The sequence below is a fragment of the Tachypleus tridentatus genome, chromosome 9 (assembly GCF_004210375.1).
Source record: "Tachypleus tridentatus isolate NWPU-2018 chromosome 9, ASM421037v1, whole genome shotgun sequence".
NCBI lineage: Eukaryota > Metazoa > Arthropoda > Merostomata > Xiphosura > Limulidae > Tachypleus > Tachypleus tridentatus.
The window spans coordinates 92,388,813-92,413,239 of record NC_134833.1 but is presented as its reverse complement, the minus strand read 5'-3'; the positions used below and the strand labels follow the sequence as shown (position 1 = coordinate 92,413,239).

General features: G+C 31.9%; 1 protein-coding gene across 2 annotated transcripts in view; it reads right to left on the bottom strand.

The window, feature by feature from the left end:
- Window positions 1-1,688: 1,688 nt before the first annotated feature.
- Window positions 1,689-24,427, bottom strand: part of LOC143225757 (solute carrier family 15 member 1-like) — a 58,350-nt gene continuing 35,611 nt past the window's right edge. For both annotated transcript variants that reach the window (XM_076455708.1, XM_076455707.1), the window contains exons 9-21: window positions 19,108-19,190; window positions 18,427-18,510; window positions 17,501-17,590; window positions 16,719-16,763; window positions 15,170-15,291; window positions 14,285-14,366; window positions 13,512-13,628; window positions 9,054-9,221; window positions 8,283-8,497; window positions 6,749-6,887; window positions 5,479-5,610; window positions 4,943-5,050; window positions 1,689-2,076 (exon numbers count right to left, since the gene is read on the bottom strand). In XM_076455708.1, coding sequence (XP_076311823.1) covers window positions 1,885-2,076; window positions 4,943-5,050; window positions 5,479-5,610; window positions 6,749-6,887; window positions 8,283-8,497; window positions 9,054-9,221; window positions 13,512-13,628; window positions 14,285-14,366; window positions 15,170-15,291; window positions 16,719-16,763; window positions 17,501-17,590; window positions 18,427-18,510; window positions 19,108-19,190 — 1,577 coding nt within the window. In that variant the 3' untranslated portion in view covers window positions 1,689-1,884. The remainder of the gene's footprint in view (window positions 2,077-4,942; window positions 5,051-5,478; window positions 5,611-6,748; window positions 6,888-8,282; window positions 8,498-9,053; window positions 9,222-13,511; window positions 13,629-14,284; window positions 14,367-15,169; window positions 15,292-16,718; window positions 16,764-17,500; window positions 17,591-18,426; window positions 18,511-19,107; window positions 19,191-24,427) is intronic.

The following is a 24,427-nucleotide window of genomic DNA, read 5'->3' as shown; positions in this document are numbered from 1 at the left end:
TACCGTAACATTATAACATCCTCACGGCTGAAAGGGCGAACATGTTATGTGCGACGGGGATTCAAACCTGCGACCCTCAGATTACGGGTCGAGTACCTTAACCACGTAGCCATGCTGGACCTAATCTTCATGTAGTTTTACGAAAAATCCAACGAATAAACATTTCCATCCAAAATGTTTATTGCGCATTCCTGTTTTAATACTTGTTTCAGGGGCAAAGCCATCAATCTTTATAATCGAAATTTTTAGATAAGTCTAAATCACCTCTTAACGAAGAAAATGAAGCATGCTGAACGTCGCAGTATCAAATTCAATGTTAATTCTTACACAGACATCCATAATAACTCGTTTTGTGTATTTTTATTATGTGGTATGTTTTGCTTACTCGATATAAAGTTTAAGCAAGGTAGAAAATACTTGAAAGGTGCTATTAATGGACTGCATCTACTGAAGATTTGCACTAGCAGTTCGATAAGTCATCCAGAAACTTTCTAGACAAGTCTATTCGTCCCTGTTGGGACAGCGGTAAGTCTTGGGTACTTAAAACGCTAAAATCAGGGGTTCGATTCCTCTCGGTGATCACAGCAGATAGCCCGATATGGTTTTGCTATCAGAGAACACAAACAAATGCATTCCATTAACCCAGCGTTTCTCTTAATATATCATCTTATTTAAATAGATTAACCCAGAACGTGTTACTTCAATATTTTTTCTAAATTATATGTATATATATATATATATATTAATTTAAGCGAAACAACCAAAGGTCTTTTGCTTAAAGTGTTTTGTATTATTTTACACTATGTTGTTCTCGTGAAGACATTTAGTTAGTCGTTTCATCCGTTTACTAGTTAAAATATTGTGTCTATGGTTTCATGTTTTACGAATTTTCTCTTATTATGCAACAAGTCGTATTAACTAACACACAGAGACTGAAGTCTGTGAGCCCTCTTATTTGTTACAAAATGTACAAACAATTTGGCCAAGGCTGTATTTTATGTTAATATATGCTTTCCAAGTTAAGCTAGAGAGTCCAAGATTTCTTACTGCATGTGTTTTATTTACTATGGTAGCATGGCCAAAGAATGTTCTCAATTGTTTCGCATACTTACATTGATCAAACATTTATGTTACAAATATGGTTGTAAAGTATACGATTAGAATACTCGACTGAAAGACAGGAGACATCAATAGAAATATATTTATTTTCTATAGTTCAAAATAAGAATAAAAGTTTGTTTACGTGATATAAAAAGATGGAACATAATCAGTTTTCAATTTTCAATTTCTTTTTATACAATTGTTTATACTGAGATAAGTATTCTTTCAACGAACAATGAGTATGCTGTTAAAAGAATAAACTACATGACATCTTGGCAATTTTTCAGCCAAACAAATAAAAATCAGAATGGCTGTTTTGAAACGTGCATAAAACAAATATTTAGTGTTGACGATAATGTAGCACAAAACCAACACAAAAGTCTGTGAACATCAGGTTTCATTTAACGCGCAGAAAAAAGCTACGTATTTGAAACAGGCGTGTAAATAATTTTAATTAATTAATGACTTACTATATTTCCAAAGATATGTGTAAGTCTATGAATTTACTTCTAAGAGGAGGGGGGAGAATTTGTTGTAGACCTAGAATGATCACTGTTAAACACCAACACAAAACGGGTTAGGCAAAATATAGCATGTGTTGTTTTAAAAAAATGATATTTTAACAGGGCGGAACAAATTTTATAATCACATTCACGCACTAGATGGCGTTCTTATGAATTTTAACATCGATATTTACTACCAAGTCGACTTCTTTCTTTTTTTTACAGTTATTGTATTCAATGGTTAAATCTTTTACTCAGTACTCACACATGCTTGTAATCATTACATCAGTGTGTCGTCTGCATAACCTTCGTTTCGAATTCCATTCGATATAGATTTTCCGTTTTTCTGGGGCATTTCTATGGCTTCTTTTTCCTCCTGATCTTGGTTTACGTACTTATAGAAGTATCCCATAATTGCAAAGATCATCATGTCCGCAGCCATAAGACAAGCGAACATGAAGAACTCTAAAGACTACAAGGATAATAATAATAAATAAATAAATTAATTTTAAAGGAAGAAATACTTATTTTTAACACTTGTGATTTTATTCTTAAGCTGAACAATATTTTGATAACCACAATATTATGAATAACAACAGATTATATTTGTAAGTTTGTAAATTTGTTTGATTTTTGGATTTCGCGCAAAACTACATGGGGCCTATTTGCTCTAGCCGTCCTTAATTTAGTAGTGTAAGACTAAAGGGAAGACAGTCATCACCACTCACCGCCAACTCTTGAGCTACTCTTTCATCAACGAATAGTGGGATTCACCATCACATTATAACGCCCCCACGGCTGAAAAAGCGAGCATGTTTGGTGTGACGGGGATTCAAACCCGCGACCCTCAGATTACGAGTCCAGTGCATTAACCACCTGGCCATGCCGGGCCTGAATATTTGTAAGTAAAGCAGAAATAGTGAATGTTAACATAATATGTATAAAGGAGCAAATGCGTATTTGATTTGGATTTATGTTAAAAAATCGATGTGTCATTTATCATGTGTCACGACTCTTATTAAGAGAGTGCACAACTGTTTCAGGGCATTTTGCACATTGTACCCGTCCTAGGAAAACGGTCCCCATTTCATCCTTAAAGTTAACCATTTGTTGCCTAGTGCCTTGGAGATTGTCTTATTTGTGGTTATTCCTTCCTTCAAATTGGCTGAAAATGTTACCCACTGGTGGTTGACGTAGGTTGTTTAAAACTTAGGGAAATATAAGCATAGCACTTCAAATATTGGAAATAGGAAAATTCGGAAGCAAGTGTCGACTTACTACTGTGAATCCAGGTTCGTAGCGAACGCGTTCTCAGACAACTGGTTAAGTGCAATAAACAAAGTCAACTACGTCATGAATAACTGCACAGCGTGACTACCACGAATTATTGGCCTCAGGAAAGCAGTTGGACTGTTAGAAATTGACTTCAATGTGATAGTAAAGAAGAGTATATATTAACACGTCAACCATATCCAGTGCCGACGAAGCCTTTCGTCCTGTACTAGGGCTTTTAAGGGATGTTGTTATATAGTAGTTGTTGAGACGTTATTTATATTAACATATTGACAACAGCTGTTACACTGTGAACTAGGATAAGTTGAGGAATTGCGATTTTCATCAATTTTCATTTATATCTGTCTGTTTATTTGTTTTGAATTTTGTGAAAAGCTACATGAGGGCTATCTATGCTGCTCGTCCCTACTTTAGCAGCATAAAACTAGAAGTGAGACAGCTAGCCATCGCCACCCACCGTCAACTCTTGGACTGCTCTTTCACCAACGAATAGTGGGATTGACATTATAACACGACTGAAAGGGCTAGCATGTTTGCTGTGACGGGGATTTGAGCGCCCTAACCATCTAGCTATGTCGAGCTATTATTTATGATACAACAATCAGAATAAGAGTAAGGATTATTTAACACTATACTGATAAGAAAAGAGGCCGGGCATGGCCAGGTTGGTTAAGGCGTTCGACTCATAATCCGAGGGTCGCGGGTTCGAAACCCGCTCGCACCAGACATGCTCGCCCTTTCAGCCATGGGAGCGTTATAATGTGACAGTCAATCCCACTATTCGTTGGTAAAAGAGTAGCCCAAGAGTTGGCGGTGGGTGGTGATGACCAGCTGCCTTCCCTCTAGTCTCACACTGCTAAATTAGGGACGGCTAGCACAGATAGCCCTTGAGTAGCTTTGTGCAAAATTAAAAAACAAACAAACAAACTGATAAGAAAAATATTGTAAGTACGACCATTTCGACGGTTGTCCAGTTATGTATCTTTTCATGAAAAATATAGAAATGGGAGGTAGGGCTGTTGATTGGTACACTGGTATGAATACCCTGCTATTTAATATATTGGGGTTGAAACGTTAAGGCGAAAAAGCTGATAGTTTATATTTTAGGCTTTTATCTGTACCATTGGGTGACCATACTATTAACTGATATACTGCACAGATATAGAAGCTAGTAGTTATTATACTGGGACAGATGTATTAGTAGTTGTTTGATTATTATGGAAATCATGTATTATGCAGAATATGACACTCCTTTAATATTGAGGTCGATGTGCTGATAGATGATATACTAGATCGGAAATGTTGGCAGTTGATATATACGACAGTTACGTTGGTAGCTGAAACATTAGGGTAGATATTCTGCTAGCTGATATACTGGGGGAAGATATACTGGTAGTTGGTACATTGGGGAGAAAATGCTGAGTCTCGTTCTATGATCTTTCCGAGACGTCTTCGTACGCGATGATACTTCGTGAGATGTAAAACTACCAGAAATGAGCCGGAAGAAGACATTTCACATGTCACAGAGTGATCAGGAAGAAGATTTGATGTGAATCCTGAAACCATCCTTGGATAGTGCATGTCTGAACGCTTTAGTCCACCAAATGATGTCATAGAACTTTACGTTATACTAACTGAAGAATGAGGCATAATTTTCAGTGTGACATTCTGCCAAAGCATCTAAAATGTGATCCGTAAAGTCAGGGCCTGTTTGAATATTGTGAGTTTTATCAGCTATCCTTTCAGACAAGTTGATTGAATCAGACACTAAAACTGATAAATAGTGTCAAAGATGTCTCAGGTTTGTCAACCTCTAAGCGACAATTTATTTTACATTCTAATATCATTGTTTGTTTCTCAACATTCTCTGATAAGTGTAATCCGGACAGTCTCTTGTAGTACAATGCAATGCTATATATTTAGTCCTACATTTCAAAATACATTCTATAGTAACATAAAATCGAGTGTAGCGATTTAGTACTCAAAAGTAAGACCCTGCTTTTGTTAAGAGTAACAAAGAAATTCCTTTGTTAAAGAAACCTTACCTGTCTATTAAACAATTGAAGTTTGGCAATGATTACTACAATAAGGTTTCCGAAAGCCACTGTTAACAGCCACGCAGCTTGCAGTACTGACTTCATGGATACTGGAGCCTGGGAATAATAAACAAAAAGTTAGAGGTATCCGGATTTATAAAAAATCCACTAGAGTGATAACATAATAGATATTTATGAGAATCGATGTTTTACTTGTTTGAGATACGTGACAGAAAACTGTCACCAGTCGTCAAAGGTTTTTTGTGTCATACTAAAGCAGCAATCAGACAGTTCCACACTTTCATTACTCTATACTACATCAATTTTACTAACTTTCCTAAGGTTTGATAACTTTACACACAACCGTATTACGTGTTTCTCTATCGACACTCATTCGTTGTCCTTGTATGGACCACCTCTTGTATTCTAAAGTCTGGATTTCTTGGACAGGACATTATAAATACTTAATCCAACAATGGCATGCGTAAAACACTGATATTTTCATACAAAATACATTGGCTAAATATTTAGACTGTGATACAAACCTGGGAATACGAGAACTCAAGACCCGTAATGGAAAACATGATTTCTCCCATTGTGATAACCACGTACTGTGGAATCTGTAGATACATGGCGATTTTGTTGGGTTGGACAATGGTGTGCAGTTGAATTTCATGCTAATTTCATGCAAACGAAATAAAGAAAAGCAGAAATAATTTATAACTGGCACATACCCTCATACACGATCTTCTAAGACTAAATCAATAGAAATTATTATTGTGTTAGGTTTAAGATACTTCTACTTTAATCTATTAGAATTTAATGTTGAACTATATAATACCACACATATAATTATACAAAACATAACCGGAAATTTTACTGTGGAAGGATATGTAATTATTGTAAAGCCATGGTGACTAAAGCACAGTGATAATAAAGAAGCCATTCGACTTCCTCTTGTTTTGGAACAAAAGTGTCTACATTTTGTAACATGATAAAACATTCTACAATTTTACTCAAAAAATTATCGTCCTCTAACATTGTGGCTTACAACTGATTTTATTGATGTCTGTATATTATTTAATAATATGTATCAAAAAACATTACAAAATAGTTAGACAGAGACAAACTTAACTACTTTCCTAAATAATAAGTGTTAATTATTTCCAAAACATTTTAATTTTAGACAAAAAATCATTTATTGACTATAAAATATCATCAAAATTCGACCAACAACCATGTTGGGGATAGTGAGTTTATTAATAGTGTAACCAACCAACAGCCCAGTCTATGTTAAATGCATCAGTGATGCATTCTATATAAAGTCTAGTCTATGGCAAGTTTGCCAGTGATGCATCATCAACAATCCTGTCTGTATAGCTAGAACAATTTGTCAAAGATCTGATATGTTGTAAGTAAATGTCCAGTAATAGTTATGGCAACAATTTGATCTGTTGTAAGTATATAGCTAAAGCAATTTATCATAGATCTATCTTATTGTGAGTGAATGTTTAATAATAACACAATAATCCAGTCTGTTGTAAGTATATAGCTAGAGCAGTTTATCAAAGATCTAACCTACTGTGAGTGAATGTGTAGTACTAATTATGACAAGAACTATATATATAAAGTAATTTATCAAAGATCAAATCTGTTATGAGTGAATATTTAGTAACAAATGACTTACAGTGAAATCTATGAAACCCCAGTCTGTAACAAGTGAAAAATAAGATTTACCAGCTGTCAAGACTGTATATAGTAAGTTGATTGTTTAGTTCATTCATTGTGTTTGGTGTTGTTAAAAAGTTAATTTACCTCATTAGTTCCATTCCCAGGTGCAACTGTCACAATGTATCCTCCACCATTTTTCCCTTCAAATGTTCCAACCTTCTCATCCATGTGAAAAAATTTCTCTTCTAGTGAATCATTAGCCACTGGTAAGTAGAGACTGTACCTGTGTTAAGATATCCAAATATTGAAGATGAAAAATCATTAGAAAACTCTATAAACAAGAATTCATTTAAAATTATCTGAGCAATTAAAAATCTTAGCAATTTGTCAACATGAATCGTAAGTATTTTATATATGTGTGTATATATATATATACAAAGTTCATGTTATATAGCTGATTAAAATCAATTTAAGTTTTGCATAAGCAGGTTGAATCAATGGATTTAGTAATTATGACTGCATGAAAGTCACCAAATAAATATGAACCAAGTTTTACAGAGACAAAGGTACAGGGGCATAGTTGGGTGTTTAGTAATTACCTTCATTCTGGGTTTCACTTAAAACAACCAGGTGTGACATACTTGTTAATGTGCCAAACGATGATCTCAGGGGCCAAGATTAGAGTCCCCTTACTGCAAATATCAAGAATCATAATACACAGCTGTAAGTGTGTATTATAAGAGCAATGGTAAAATACTACTACTGAGTTAGAGAAACCCAACAGATGGTAGTGACTAACTTCCTTTCCTCTAGTATGGGCCATTAAAATTAGGGGCTGCTAGAAAGATAACCGCTGTACAACTTTACAAGAATATTGAAAACAATCAAACCATTATCTTCCAGGTTGTTTAAAAATAAAATATATGCACCAGGAATAAGAAACATACTCTGATTGTTTAAAGCAAATACTAAAACTTCTGATCACAAATATTCTTATATTAAAATGAAGTATGTGTGTTTCCATGTGAAAAGTTTACTCTTTAGGTTTAGTTTTTATTGAAGACTCACAACTGAAAAGTAGGAATACAAGTTTCTATGTGATGAGTTTACTCTTTAGTTTTTATCAAAGGCTCACAACTGAAAAAGTAGGAATACAAGTTTCTATGTGATGAGTTTACTCTTTAGGTTTTATCAAAGACTCACAACTGAAAAAGTAGGAATACATGTTTCTATGTGATGAGTTTACTCTTTAGGTTTAGTTTTAATTGGGGATTCACTACTGACAAGTAGGAATACATGTTTCTGTGTGATAAGTTTACTCTTTAGGTTTAGTTTTTATTGAAGACTCACAACTGAAAAAGTAGGAATACAAGTTTCTATGTGATGAGTTTACTCTTTAGGTTTTATCAAAGACTCACAACTGAAAAGTAGGAATACATGTTTCTATGTGATAAGTTTACTCTTTAGGTTTAGTTTTTATTGGGGATTCACTACTGACAAGTAGGAATACATGTTTCTGTGTGATAAGTTTACTCTTTAGGTTTAGTTTTTATTTGAGGCATCCTACTAACAAGTAAAAATACATTTTCCTATATGATAAGCTTACTCTTTAGGTTTAATTGTTTAAAGAAGACTCATTACTGACAAGTAAGAATACATATTGCTGTGGTAAACTTACTCTCCAGGTAAGATTCTTTCATAATCAGTACTTCCTATAACTAAGTCAGAAGGTGAATCTCTTTTAAAATTAAGTGGAAGATAGTATTCTTTTTCTTTTCCGACAATTTTAAAAGTGCTGTTCATCTCAGGTGGTTCTTTCAGATTTTGTTTCAGTATGAATACTATGCGAACATTCACTTCACCTTTCTCTGGTTTTTTGAGAGTGTCCTCCATCTAAGAAAGCAAAAATTACGAATGAAGAAATGCCTGAAGACTAATCATAAAGAGAGACATTATGCCCTAGTTCTGTTCAAGGTAAAAATAACACTCTCATTATGGATATGAACGTATTTTTAAGTTAATTAATACTTGAATATATTACTTATGTTGACAAAATGAAGTGAAAATTTAACATTCTGAAATATCTTATTAGTTTAAGCAAAAGAAAAAAGGAAGATAGAACAAGTAATCTTCACTTAACTTGTAATATAAATATTAATATTTATTAGTTGAAGGATTAACTGATGTGTTTGAATTATTAGATTCCTTAGGAATGTAGTTGTGTCTTTCAACTTGTTACATTCATAAACACTCTTACATGATCCTAATAAGCTTAAAAATTCGAATAAGATGTTTACAAGTTAAACCAAAATTCAACAGTTAAGTGTATCTATTTTCTATTTACTGAAGATCGTATTAAAAAGATTTATCTTGCATATACACAGACACAAGATTTTAAAAACTAATAAACCTTGTAAAACCAAACTTCTGAATTCTTTGAAGAGCTTACTTCATGAAATATAACATCCTTGTCGTCAGATGTCACTAATAGTGTTTGTATTTGTTGACTTGTTAAATTCATCGTGTATATGTTCTTTTCAGAAATTTTTTGGCAGGATTCTGTGATAAATGTTATGTTCTGAGCCACGTCAGCTTTAACATCTTTAAGAATATGCAGCTAGAAAAAAATACAACAAAATACTGTTTTAAGAAAATTGAAATGGATCATGATTTTAAAACATTTACCATATTACACAATGATTAATAATAAATAATATTTTTACATAGTTTAATTGGCTTCAAGTGAAAACGTAATATAGAAATATATTCAAAATTTTTATTACGAAAATTACCAACAATGTTTGTTTTATTAATTCATGATGCATATTTAATGAACTTTAAATACAAAAAATAATCTACGTAGAAATGTTATTCCAAATATGAAGGTAAACATTCACTAAGGTTGTAAGTTAACACCTATGTAGATATTCCAGTCACTCACCATGGTTCGGCATGACAATGGTAATAAAAATTATTACATGGTAGTTAATCTTATTTCTTACAACAAGATATATAATATTTATAAAAATCCTTACTGAGTATTCAAAGACAAATAATAATTATTATTTCCCATAATACTTATTATTATCCATTATATCAAAAACTGGCATCACTCACAGCAGTTATTTTTATCTAGTATACAAAGAATAATAATAAATAATATCTCCCTTGAGAATAATCCTCATCAAGTATGACAACACAAATAATAATTAATATTTTCTGCAGTAGTGATTCTTATCTAGTATGCCAACACAAATAACAATTGATATTTTCTGCAGTAATGATCCTTATCTAGTATGACAACACAAATAACAATTGATATTTTCTGCAGTAGTGATCCTTATCTAGTATGACAACACAAATAACATTTGATATTTTCTGCAGTAGTGATCCTTATCTAGTATGACAACACAAATAATAATTGATATTTTCTGCAGTAGTGATCCTTATCTAGTATGCCAACACAAATAATAACTGATATTTTCTGCAGTAGTGATCCATATCTAGTATGACAACACAAATAACAATTGATATTTTCTGCAGTAGTGATCCTCATCTATTATGACAACACAAATAACAATTGATATTTTCTGCAGTAGTGATCCTTATCTAATATGACAACACAAATAATAATTGATATTTTCTGCAGTAGTGATCTTTATCTAACAATTGATATTTTCTGCAGTATGCAACACAAATAACACAAATAATAATTGATATTTTCTGTATGCCAACACAAATAATAATTGTAGTGATCCTTATCTAGTATGACAACACAAGTAACAATTGATATTTTCTGCAGTAGTGATCCTTATCTAGAATAACAACACAAATAATAATCGATATTTTCTGCAGTAGTGATCCTTATATAGTATGCCAACACAAATAACAATTGATATTTTCTGCAGTAGTGATCCTTATCTAGTATGACAACACAAATAACAATTGATATTTTCTGCAGTAGTGATCCTTATCTAGTATAACAACACAAATAATAATTGATATTTTCTGCAGTAGTGATCCTTATCTAGTATAACTTATCTTACCTATCTGGTACGACAACACAAATAATAATTGATATTTTCTGCAGTAGTGATACTTATCTGGTACGACAACACAAATAATAATTGATATTTTCTGCAGTAGTGATCCTTAGGTCAACCTACACTTTTAAAATAACTAGGAGGCATTAATAATATTGATACCAAATTATATTTCACAAACAGGATATTCTACGCTAAAGTCTTAGGAATTTGTGACGTAACTTAAAAAGAATACAATTAACCTTTTAAAAGTCCATGATATAATTTAAATTGATAGATTAACTTACACTTTTCCTCTTACAGTTGACGGGTACTTTTGCTTGTATATGTATGTGTATACATATATTATAATTAATTGATACTTAAACAGTCGAGTAAAGAAAAGTCAAAATGATTGTGTGTGTTTGTTTATGTTTTCTTGTAGCAAAGTCACAGTATACTATTTGCTGAGCCCACCGATAGGAATCGAACCCTTGATTTTAGGTTGTAAATCCGTAGACTTACCACTGTACCAGAAAGGGACGAGTCAAACGAAAAGACTGCGTAAAAAAACAGGAAATCCAAACCTGTGGTGAATGACATTCTAGTTAGCAAAATACGTTTAAACAAAAAACAAAATTATATTTAAAACGCTGCATAAATTCCCAATTCTTATCCCAAGGTACAGGCTCTAACATAGGATATAAAATGTGCTCTAGAGTTTAGAAGTGACTGGTTTGGTTTGTTTTGAATTTCGCGCAAAGCTACACGAGTGCTACCTGCGTTAGCCGTCCCTAATTTAGCAGTGTAAGACTAGAGCGAAGGCAGCTAGTTATCACTACCCACCACCAACTTTTGGGTTACTCTTTAACCAACGAATAGTGGGATTGACCGTTACATTATAACGCTTCCACGGAAAGGGCTAGCATGTTTGGTGTGATGGGGATTCGAACCCGCGACACTCGGGTTACCTTAATCACCTGGTGGAAGTGATTGAAGAAGTAGGATCGACAATGCAGTGAAGATAACCGTTTATCTGTCTTAACCTCCGTTCGCCAGTCTCACATGACGAAATTCGTAACAAAAATATTCAAATATTTGATTTTACCACATTATATACCAGAATTCCTTTAAGAAATTTAATTTTTGTTATAAACTCATTAATAGAAAAATTATGTTCTTCTTTTATAGTACTGGAAAAAAGAAAATATAGCTCTAAAAAAATAAAGAGATTTTAAGATTCTGTATTTATAATAACCATTTTCCCTACATAATCATGTACTGAAACAACTAATAGGAGTTTCAAAGAAAGCTAGTTATTCTACTTGTATTGTAAATTTATATCTTTATCTTTTGAGAATAGGTTTATTGAAAATTGTATAAACCCAGAAATTTTTGCTTTAACTTATAAATATATATATGATTTAATTATTATGAATAATCCTATTTATCCAGTAGAATACTTTTATTTCTAATGTAGACGCACATTATTTATATCTAAAAATTAAAATAACTTACAATGATATCAATTTAAATATGTTTGATAAAAGAAAATATTTATTTTTCTCAGTACATGATCTCTTTTAATAGTAGTGTCCCGTACTCTTCTGTAGTATTATAACTTATTATTACTATTATAACTTCAAAATTATTCAAATTTTGCAAAATTTGTAATAAATTACAGTACTTCATTATTATCTTTGAAATACTGATGCAAAAATTAATATTCAGCGAATTCAATATCGAAACTCTGAATAAAATTATTAAAATATTTTGTGATAAATATAAACATATATTAAATCTAAATTAGTAAAAATTAAGAAGTTTTTGCTGGAAATAATACAATAAGTATATTTAGTTTTTAATAAGGTCTTTTAAACAATTTAGCACTACTTTTATGCGGAAGAACATATAAAGACTCGTATAAAGGATGAAAATTGGTAGTTACAGTGGACTTAATGAGTGGCGGTTGAAAGTTATACTAGTTAGTTTTGGTGGTTTAGTTTCATAATTTCTCCAGAACAATTCATTTACTGTATTCCTAATTACGTTATATTAGTACTTTGCTACTATAATGGGGGCTAGTATGCCAACTTCAGGAGATACGTTTGTCTAACTTACCCACAAGTCGTAGTACCTTATTTAGTTTTTCTTTAATTTTACTTTGGAGAGCAGTCAAATCCCCACAACACTCTGCGGGCAGTGAAAGGATGATATAGACGTGCGACGCTGGGGGTTTAAACACCCAAATTATAGCTTGTATTTCTTTTGTTTTTGAAGAAAAATTTTAATGAATTTCTTCACGTGAGACTGACAAATAGAGAGAGATTAAGATTGATAGATGGTGTACTCCCACGACAATGTGTATTCCTACTTCTTCAGTTACCTCCAAAACCCAGGGTACATTTTATTTCCCACATAATAATCTATACCCCTAAATATACTTTTAATGCATGCAGCATTTAAGATTTACTTTTGTTCTTTGTTTATTTATCATTTAATATAAATATATATAGTCATTTAATGCATTTCCGGTCCTGGTTAGTCGTTTTTAGTCGTAACGGATTAAAGCTTGTGGTAGTGGCACCTGTCACGTATTATAATTTATCTCAGACAAGTTTCCGATTTATCACGTCTTCTTTTACGATTTCAAGTAGCCGAAAATTTTGTTAACTTAGAAGTTAATTAAATATCGATGCTTATAAAATTTATGATATTTGCCAACAAGATTGACGTACACAGTTTTCGTCCTTCAAATATATTACTGTCTTATTGTCTTACTGTCATATATATGTATGTATATAAACAAACACACATTTTATTACACCTGATAAGTTATAAGCAGGTTTGCAAGGTGAGGTACATCGTATAAATATACAACTTACCTCATTTGATTCTATTGTGACATTACTAGAAAGGCTTATAAGATCAAGTTTACAAGGCAGTGTGTTGATGACTCCCAGTTGAGCAAACCCCGATGCTGGAATTACAGGAAGCGTATTCTGTAACGATGTTTAAAATGAGTTGAAAGTTATTGAACTAAACAATCTGCTGTATTCTAAACTATTCTTCTTGAAGGGTATTTTGGTACATTTCCTGAAAGTTAATATTCTTTGTGATATCAATTTATTGGGTTGAGGAATAATTCGTGAGAGTTTTTTCAAGTTAAAAAAATATATTCATAAATGAAACGCTTTCGCAAAATATTTTATGTCATTTGGTAGATAATTTTTTGCTCTAATAGATGGGGTGTTTGATTTTCATATGTTTTTAATATTTGCTTTCATTTTCAGCTCATTAAATGGAATGTCAAGTGGACAAAATCGAACATTTCGACACCATCTGCTTTACGCATTTAATTTCTTGCAATTTCGTTTAAAACAATGCATACTATATACCTAGGTATTACATGAAATAAAGTATCATAATAAATGTGTTGGGTGTAATGTGTTCATGCATTGAAGTATTGTATAGTCTTGCAGGTAATGCTTGAATGAAATTATTTAAAAACGCTCACGAATTATTCCTCAACCTAATATATAAAAATAGTCTAAAATATAAGGACTTAATCAATATAAAAGTAGAATGTTGTTCACCTTTTACTGTATTTCTCTCTAAGAAATAAACACAAAAGATTTATGGAAAACTGTCTCATTACCTCAATTCTGAGCTGCAGGAAGCCAGCAATTACAAAAGAGGAAGCAGTTAAGAGGCCTCCAATTGCGATTCTCTGGAGAGGTCTGAAGGAAGAAAAATATTGAACAAAATACGAGAAGATAGTTGATCTTAAGATTGCAATTGTTCAAAGAAAGACTTAAAAGCCCATTTACAGAGTTTTGTCTTAAGGTTCATCATTGTCACCTTAGGATAAATATAGGACAGTAGAAGTGAGGCTTTAGGCCCTATTGTAGAACGAATTCAATGTCTGCTCATTTGTATGTGAAACGCATTACTGAAAACTTAGCATAGAGGATAGTGTTAATAAATTGATAGTTTAAAACATATTTAAACTATTGAAAAAAATCATATGTTTTATCGATTTAATTCCTGGGCAGAAAAAAATCAATGTGTACAACTTTTAAATTATCTAAATAAATTTAATTCTTGCCCAACAAATAAGGTATTAGAACATTATATGTGTGGTCCATTTTGGTTGTTTTATCCTCTTTCACTTAGTTCTTTTATGTATATATTTGTTGTTGAATGGTTTATTCAGAACGTCTTGTTTCTTGAATATATGTAAATTGTTTAGTGGGAATTTTATGGTGCAACTTATCAAAAAATGTTTGCCAGTGAGTAAACTTTCTTTTTAATATGAAGCATGAAACCACTTTTGATAATTCTTTATTTATAAATACAAGAATTCCGTCAATTATAGCAGTAATTTCATGTTTTGTAATAAATACGTTGAAATGTAAACTATATGTTATTTATATGCATTTCTACTTATATTGGAAATTATTTTTTCATAATAAAATGAGACATCCTGTTATAAAACTACTTTTATTAATAGAACAGGTAAAAAACATTGTACAGATCCTACCTGGTTAAAAAGTTGCACTTAGCCGTCACTGGATATATTATGTATTCAAAAAGGGGAATGAAAACTATAATCAACAGAGGATTAATGACTTGCATCTGGTCTGGTTTAATTAGAAATTCTCCCTGTAAAACAATTATTATAGATAATTGTCTGTCTTTATATCTGGTCTGGTTTAATTAGAAATCTTTCCTGGAAAACAATTATTACAGATAATTGCCTGTTCTTACATCTGGTCTAGTTGAATTAGAAATCCTTCCCGCAAAACAATTATTACAGATAATTATTGTCCGTTCTTACATCTGGTCTAGTTGAATTAGAAATCCTTCTTGCAAAACAATGATTACAGATAATTGTCTGTTCTTATATCTGGTCTGTTTTAATTAGAAGTTTACTTTGAAAATTTATCTTTTCTTTTCAATAAATACTTTTTTTTAAAGATAAATTTGTCCTACAAAATTAAATAAAGATTGGTCATTGCTTTAGGTTAAAAAATATCATTCTGATAAACATAAGTAATCGAAGAAGGTTTAGGGTAAGGTGTTTACAGTGTTTAAGTGTGAGTACAATAGATAAATTTATCGACAATATTTGATGTATTGCACATATTCTTATTAACGCCGAAGAATAACAAGATCTTGTTTTTATTGTTTGTAGTTTATTCGTTTTATGTTGTGTTTTTAGTGTTGACTATAATTAATATACATTTTGTTTGAGCATGAAATTTATTAAAAGACATGATCAGTTAGGGGCCATATCTTTGAATTAACAATTATTTTAAGTTTCATTATTAACTTCAGCTAAAGCACATCTGTATTTATTTAAGAAATGTGCTGAAGGAAATATATGTACTTAGTTAAAACATCCACACTGAAGATAGTTCATTATGGTTTTGTGGTTAAAACATTCACTGGATTAGGGGGGACTGTCCCTCTCTTTTTCATAATTTTGCGCCCTTATGCTCTAAAGTACGCCCCTTTTAACAATAATTTCAATAAATTATTATTTTCATGCCTTCCTAGCTACAAGACGATAATATATAATATAATCTCTAAGTTTGATGTATCATATGGATGTATCAATATAAATGAGGTGTATGCTAAAATTATATGAGGTTCATCCAGGCGACCGCATCCCCCTTTCCAAAATTCTAGATCTGCTACTGTAAACAGAGAATAGTTTATAATGCTATCATAGTTAAAACATCTATACAGAGGGCGATTCAGGATGTGTGAATGTTTCGAAGTTACTCTGTGGTTCTGTACATATAAATCTGGTATGGCTTACAAAAACTTTGATTATATGTTTTGATGATGTAATGAGTTAATATCACAATTTTACAATAATACTATTGCAATAGCAATTGACACTTTAAAAATACGTGAAAACCAAAAAGAATTCGTTTTGCTCACAAAGAAAAGAATTTGTAAAATTTTCACGCAATAATGGCGAACACGAAATGCAAATGTCGCACAAACGTTGCACAGATGCTTTTGTCAAAATGTGTTTTTTTTTTGTTTTTTTAGCTGTGTTGCTTTACATCGATACTTACAATTTGACCATCCATTCTTGTGGCTTGAAGTGTCCATCTTGAACCCTAAGTTTTACAGAAAGAATAATATTTATATAATTATATTGACGAAACATCGGAATATTGTAAACATTTACTTAACTAGTCTTTGACCATCACGACAAACCTTAACTTCTTTGAATCTAAACAAATACTGTTTATTTATTCTGATATCTATGTTGTTATAGCCGAATATATGTTTCTAAAAGATAAACAGAATAGTAACCTAGAAAGATGGCCCCTTAAGTAAACTTCTGTTGGTCAGAATTCACTTAAGGTGATATATGAAGCCTAAATTCATTATGAAGCTAACAGAAAAAGTAAGGTACTAACTTGAAATTTGGACATTATGAAACAAATTTAGTGACTATATTCTTAATAAGTAGAGAATCAGTGTAAAAAACTGGTCTGGGGTTATTACGATAACTAATCAGGTCTGTAGTAGCATGTTTTGTTGTTTTCGATATATGTTCAACTCACATCAGTTATCTGGTATATACACTTAAATATACGCATATGTGTACTCAGAGGTCAAAGGAAGTTTAAGATGTAAGGCTTGCTTTGTTAAAAAACAAACAAACACGAAAACTACACATTTTGGTACATGAGCTTTGTGCGCTGTGGGTATTGAGCATTTATATTAAGCGTTACAAGCCCATAGTCTTACCACTGAACTATGGGGCATAACACGGGAAGAAGAAACTTATTTAGAAATAGGTTCCGTAGTTTGTTTGTAGTCGTCATCTAAAAATATCATAACTTACCTGCTGGTCAAAAAGTGCCCAGAATACAGGCAGTGGTAGATATAACTTCAAAACATGTAACACATCCTTAATATCTCCTATCAGTTTGTGCTGGAAAAAAAGTACATTAATGTTAGCAGTCATTCTTTGGTTTATGGTGCAATAATACTTATAAAAATATGAATAATAATTGTTTTGTTTATATTTAGACTACGAAAATATTTACAAAACGTTAACAATAGGTTGTTTTAACAGTTTAATTTTAAAATATTTAAGAACGTTAACAATATTGTTAGTCAGCTTATACTCAGAATGTCTTCAAAATATTAGCACTGACTATTGTTTGTTGATACTAAACTGTGAAAATATTCAAATAGATATTAAAACTATTTGACATTTTTCAGTCTGGTGTGAAAATATTTAAAAGAAACACGGACAGAGCTTGTAGTGTATCAGTTTAGTGTGAAAATACTTAACGTTAATAATTGTTGTTTGTCAGTTAATACTGTGAAATTGTTGAAAAACAAATCCTTGTCATTAATTGCAACTAAAGGTTTAATTACTGTAATAATCAGTCGGTTAGGAGAAGCAGCAGAGGTGAAGGAGGTTGACAGATGGATACACTAGATCTTAAGATATTTCTACATTGGCTATTTAGCCCAAGTGTCAGAATACATACCGTTGAGATAAAAAAATATCAAACAAATATACATGCATTAACCTTAGTTATCGCAAAGCAACTTAAACTGTGTGAACATTTATAAAAATGTTACTTTATAACAATAAGTAACCAAGCAGACGAGTAAAGCTCCATTAAGAACTTTTATAGCTCGTGAACTTCTGCTGACACCATGACCTCTGACGTTGATAATTCTTCTGATAGTAAGTCAAGATATTTTAAGTGAAATTGATGTGCAAAGAAATTAATTATAAAAAGTAACACTTACGTCGTATTTATCATCAGCGTAGTCTAACCAGTGATCTTTACGCTCTCCGTTTTTCTTAGCGCTACTTTTTCTTCCTAGTGCGTGCTGAAAACATAACCTATAGATGATTTCGTGCTACAGTAACATTTTAAATACTGCATAACATTACAAATTGTTAGAGATAATGTATTATTCCGCTACAACTAACATTTTAAACATTGTTCAGTTCTATAAATCGTTAGAGATAATGCACTGCACCACTATAAGTAACATTTTTACATACTTCACAGAACTACAAATGATTAGAGGTAACGTGCTGTTCCGCTACACTAGAGCTCTGCAAAATATGTTATAGCTACTAACTTTCTGGAAGTAACATATTTTACTTCTCTACAGAATACTTTATGAAAACTATACTGGTCTGTGTGAAATGTTTTACACATCGTACTTGTTTGAGTAAAATATTACAAATGTTATAGTGCTCTACGTTATGTCATATAAACAATCTGATTATGCTTTCAGTATTATCCGACTAGCCTTAACAATGAAATAACAAATGTTTTTTCATAGTTACGAAGTTACTTTATTATTTGGTAATATTAATCGATTCTTTAGGAATTCTAAATATATTTTATTTTTCTCGCAGATTTTATCGGAAACTTTGTCATCTTAAAAATCTAAAACAAAAAACACTTTACTTACACATATGCATTTTATAACTGTGATAACAATGTTTCCTTTCGGTGGAACAATTTTGTAGAGCGATTTTCCCAGCAGAAACAGGACTAAAACAAAATTATACAAAATTTGGAAACTTTCATTTGTTCTGTATGAATGTTACTATCGTGTTCAAACTTTGATGTAATATAAACATAATTTCAATGAGTTTCAATTTTAGCTACTGTGTGTTTGAAATGAGGGAAACTATTCAATATCAACTGTAGGACATTGTTCTTCCAAACTCAGTTTAACATATATTTTAAGTTAACATACTTTTATTTATTTTGTTACACCGGGGTAAAATATAATTCTTTAATTTATAAAAGAATTAAACATTTTAAGGAATGTATTTGGTAAAGAGAGTTTATTTTGTTTCTTGTTAAGGGTTAACCTACACAATGAGCTATATGTGCTGTGGCCATCACGGGTACCCAAACTCCCAATGCTTAGTGTTGAGTTTCCTCAAATTTACCAGACAAACAATAACAGTTCATGTAAGTCGTATGTTCCCCACTATCGCGGCCATAGGATGCTGTCTCACATTAACTGGATGCGTCATGGAAAGAAAAGAGGGATGATGTTATCAAAGATGACGAGATTATAGTTCTAGGTTTTGCCACAAGGGGATAGTTAGTCTTAAGGTTCTGCTATTTTATATACAAGTTAGTTAATTGGTTTATTTTTTAATTTTGCGCAAAGATACACGAGAGCTATCTGCGCTAGCCGTCCCTAATTTAGCAGTGTGAGACAAGAGGAATGGCCGCTAGTCATCGCAATCCATCGCCAACTCTTTTACCAACGAATAGTGGGATTGATAGTTTCATTATAACGCCTCCATGGCTGAAATGGCGAGCATGTTTGGTGCGATGGGGTTTCGAACCCGCGTTTAGAGGTGTTTAATGGCTATATATAAAATGGACGAAATAACTCAATCATTTATTATTTTTAGAAGAAATAATTAATTTTAACACAATTAGATCTTGGCATTGATGACTTGTACTGTCACAGTATATTTGTTAAAACCTTACAGTAATAAGAGTGATTAACTATATGTTAAAGTCCGCCTTTGTAAAACGTGCATATATTACTTTGTCACAAATTAATGTGTTATTTATAATAAATGTTTTATTGACGATGTAAATTTTTGTATTAAATATATGTTTTAATTATTTTATGATATCACTGAGATTATTTAAACACTTGGCTGATAATTAAAATTGAAAGTTTTAATTAAGAAATCGTCTTTTAGGGCTGATTATTCAAAAGGAAATGTAATTTCCTTGTTTAAGATTCTGTCTTTAAATAAAGTAACATATGTAAAGTGTTTTATTATCTGGTGATACATTGTTGAACTATTACAACATGGCCACCTGTCATAGCAACACGTCCCTAATAACTTGGAACTATGACGTCGTTATCTCTGATGACATCACGCCCTCTCCTCCTCCCTTGAAGCTTTGTTTGTTTTGGAATCTCGCACAAAGCTACTCGAGGGCTATCTGTGCTAGCCGTCCCTAATTTAGCAGTGTAAGACTAGAGGGAAGGCAGCTAGTCATCACCACCCACCGCCAACTCTTGGGCTACTCTTTTACCAACGAATAGTGGGATTTACCGTCACATTATACGCCCCCACGGCTGGGAGGGCGAGCATGTTTAGCGCGACGCGGGCGCGAACCCGCGACCCTCGGATTACGAGTCGCACGCCTTACGCGCTTGGCCATGTCCCTTGAAGCAGTGAATCCTTTGGATGGGACAATGTAGAACTTACTACCCATGTATCACTATGAAGTGTAGAGAACTGTATTAACATATTATAATCGATAAAACACTACTACTAAAGTACTAATATAATACACGAAGAATGCTCTTAATAGTCATAAAATATTATTTCTAAGTCTTACTTTCCAAACATGGGTAAATGATATTAATATTTTACATCTCAAAAGCATAAGTAACTGACTTACAGCAGTATTCAAGAAATACTAATGACAAAATTAAAGGAGTATCAGACATACAATAATAAAACATAATATAAACCATACATGAAGTAAAAATAATTTCAAATGTAAATGAAGATATTAAAACTCCGGGAACTTAAAAAAAGGAATTATACCAACGAGTAGTGTAATTTGTTGCTAGAAATGTCAGAAATAATTAGTTTCAACAAGGAGTGAAGAAAGAAGTTGAACAGAACGACATTAATGAGCACCACAAAGATTGTGTTTTATTTATAAATAGAGATCTTGTACCAGTGTTGAAAAAAAAACTACTGAAACAAATGAAAACTACAGGAAATAAATGTTGTAAATCTATTTGTATTATGTAAAGGGAACGTCCTTATGAGAAAACCAAAACATTAAAAGTTATTAAGAACAAATACTGAACGAGACTTTAAAAATCGTGAGTTTTAAAACCGCGATATTTAATTCAATAGGGTAATTCAAGATTCAATAGTTAGCAATCATTATAATAACATTGCTTATGGTTTAAGTACAATTATTGTATGAAGTTTAATCTATGTTTTGTTTTATTTGAATTTCGTGCAAAGCTACACGAGGGCTTTCTGCGCTAGCCGTCCCTAATTTAGCAGTGTAAGACTAGAGGGGAGGCAGCTAGTCATCACCACCCACCACCAACTCTTGGGCTACTCTTTTACCAACGAATAGTGGGATTGACCGTCACATTATAACGCCACCACGGTTTTATAGGGCGAGCATGTTTGGTGTGCGGGGATTCGAACTCGCGACCCTCTGATTACGAGTTGAGTGAGTTAACCACATGACCATGCCGGGCATTTTAATATTTAAACATCACTTTCACTGAAATATTACTTTATATATTTCAACTCATTATTTATATTTTTGATAAAGTCTTTATAAGAATTTATTTTGTAAATTATTATTGAATTATCTTCAAAACTAAATATTTCTCTATCAAACTTAATTTTAAAATAATCATTTAAATAAAAAAATAATGATAAACTTACAGTTGATCTCCCGTGTGCATCAGATTAATTTACATTTCATTTGTATTAACTTTAGCTAATTGTTTTGTGATTAACATATATGACTTAAGTCAATTTAAAAACAATAGTTCTATTTTTATAGATACATTTATATAAAAGTCTCTTATGAAAGTTATCACAAATTTCTGATATGTCTGAGAAAAAGAGCATGCATTATGCTATTATTATAAATAAAATTATTTTATTAATTACAATATATAGTGCACCTTTTGTATTAATATTTTTCCTATACCTAACTGAGAGAGCATTTATTGGTTATAAGTGTTTTATAAATCCTTCTTGAACTAGTTGTTTAGAAGTTTTGCATAAAACTGATAACAAAGCATTGTACAATGTATACTTAGATTATACTTCTTGGCCAGTTATTTCATTACTTTCAAATGCTATTCTCCTAGTACGTTATAATCCCTAACGATATAGTATTTTCATACCCTTGTTTATTAAATACGTTTTCAGCCAGATTTCTCTAAGGACTATAATATGAAATTTCTCTTGAATTAATTGTTAATATGTACGAAACAAATCCATATTCATAAATTAAAGAGTGAGAGTGGAGGCATGGGTCAAGACGTTTAACTCGTAATCTGAGGGGCGCGGGATCGAATCCCCGTAGTACCAAATATGCTTGCCCTAAAATTAGGGACGGCTAGCGCAGATAGTCCGTAAGTAGCTTCGCATGAAATTCAAAATATTAAAAATAAATAAGTAATCCAATATTTCATAACAACTGCTTGCAGATGCAAGTTTGTATACAGCAAAATAATAGAGATTTGAATTCTATTTAACAAAAATCAGGTCAGAATGGTTAAACATTTTAGATGAATAACAAATTATTGTCTGAAAGAACTTTCTCTTACTGAAATGAAAAGTAATTCATGCCTAGTTTGTTTTTTCCCTACACTATGGTACAATCTTTAAAATATCTTAGGGAGGTACTTATCAACAAATTCAAATACATTACCATTTCATAAAGTATATTAACGTCTGTAAAACATCGTATAAATGCCTCCCAGCAGCATAGTGCTACTCACATCGCCAGAAACTGGGCAAGCATAGATAGCCCATTGTGTAGTTTTGTGTTTAATTCCAAACCATTGACCAAACATTGTATAAATTTAGCAAAGATATGTGTAATTTCTAATGTTTTGTTTGTATTTAACACTCGAGCTTCATTAAGTACAATAAAATCACTGTTTATTAGTAAATATATATCGACTTTGAACAAATGAATAACTAATACTGATAAAGCTGAATATGCATTTACAATAAAACATTAGGAATGTTTCAATATAAATTATTTTATAATAAATATTTTAATGTGTACTTGATATTTTGTCATATTCAGCGATTACTTGTGTAATATTATTAATATATTTATTATAACTAATATTTAGTATAGTCAATTTAATCATATTAATCAAACACGGGCCACATTCAAGTAAATACTGCGTATCATAAAGTATATTATCTCTCCTGCGGGGCCCGGCATGGCCAGGTGGGTTAAGGAGTTCAAATCGTCATCTGAGGGTCGCGGATTCGAATCCCAGTTGCACCAAACATGGTCGCCCTTTCAGCCGTGGGGTGTTATAATGTTATAACTAAATGTTACTACGAAAGTTTTTTAATTTTTAATAAAGATTTTCATCGATAAAAAATAAGAAATAACAACATTATTTCTTATGGTATGTTTTTAATGGATATAAACATTATCTCTGAAATCGTGTTATAATATGCACAAAATATTCGTAAGATATTCAGAATATCTTATTGTAAAACGTAAAAAATATGTTCGTCTTCTGATCAAAGCAAGGTACTTCCATATACTAGAACCTAAAATTACCTTAATAATTAATACAGCTAATTTAATAAAATGTTCTAACTTTGTGCATCAAAGTTAAAAATAATTTTATTAAGGTGCATTGATTCAGCATTTCATTCACTGCCTTCACTTTTAACAATATATTTGGCTGTAATAACAACAATATTTCACGAGGTTCGTCCAAAAGTTAGGTTTGGTTTGTTTTGAATTTCGCGCAAAGCTACTCGAGGGCTATTTGTGCTAGCCGTCCCTAATTTAGCAATTTAAGACTAGAGGGAAGGCAGCTAGTCATCACCACCCACCGCCAACTCTTGGGATACTCTTTTACCAACGAATGGTGGGATTAACTGGTATATTATAACGCACCCCCACGGCTGAAAGGGCGGAGCATATTTGGTATGACGGGGATTCAAACCCACGACCCTCAGATTACGAGTCGAGTGCCTTGACCATCTAGC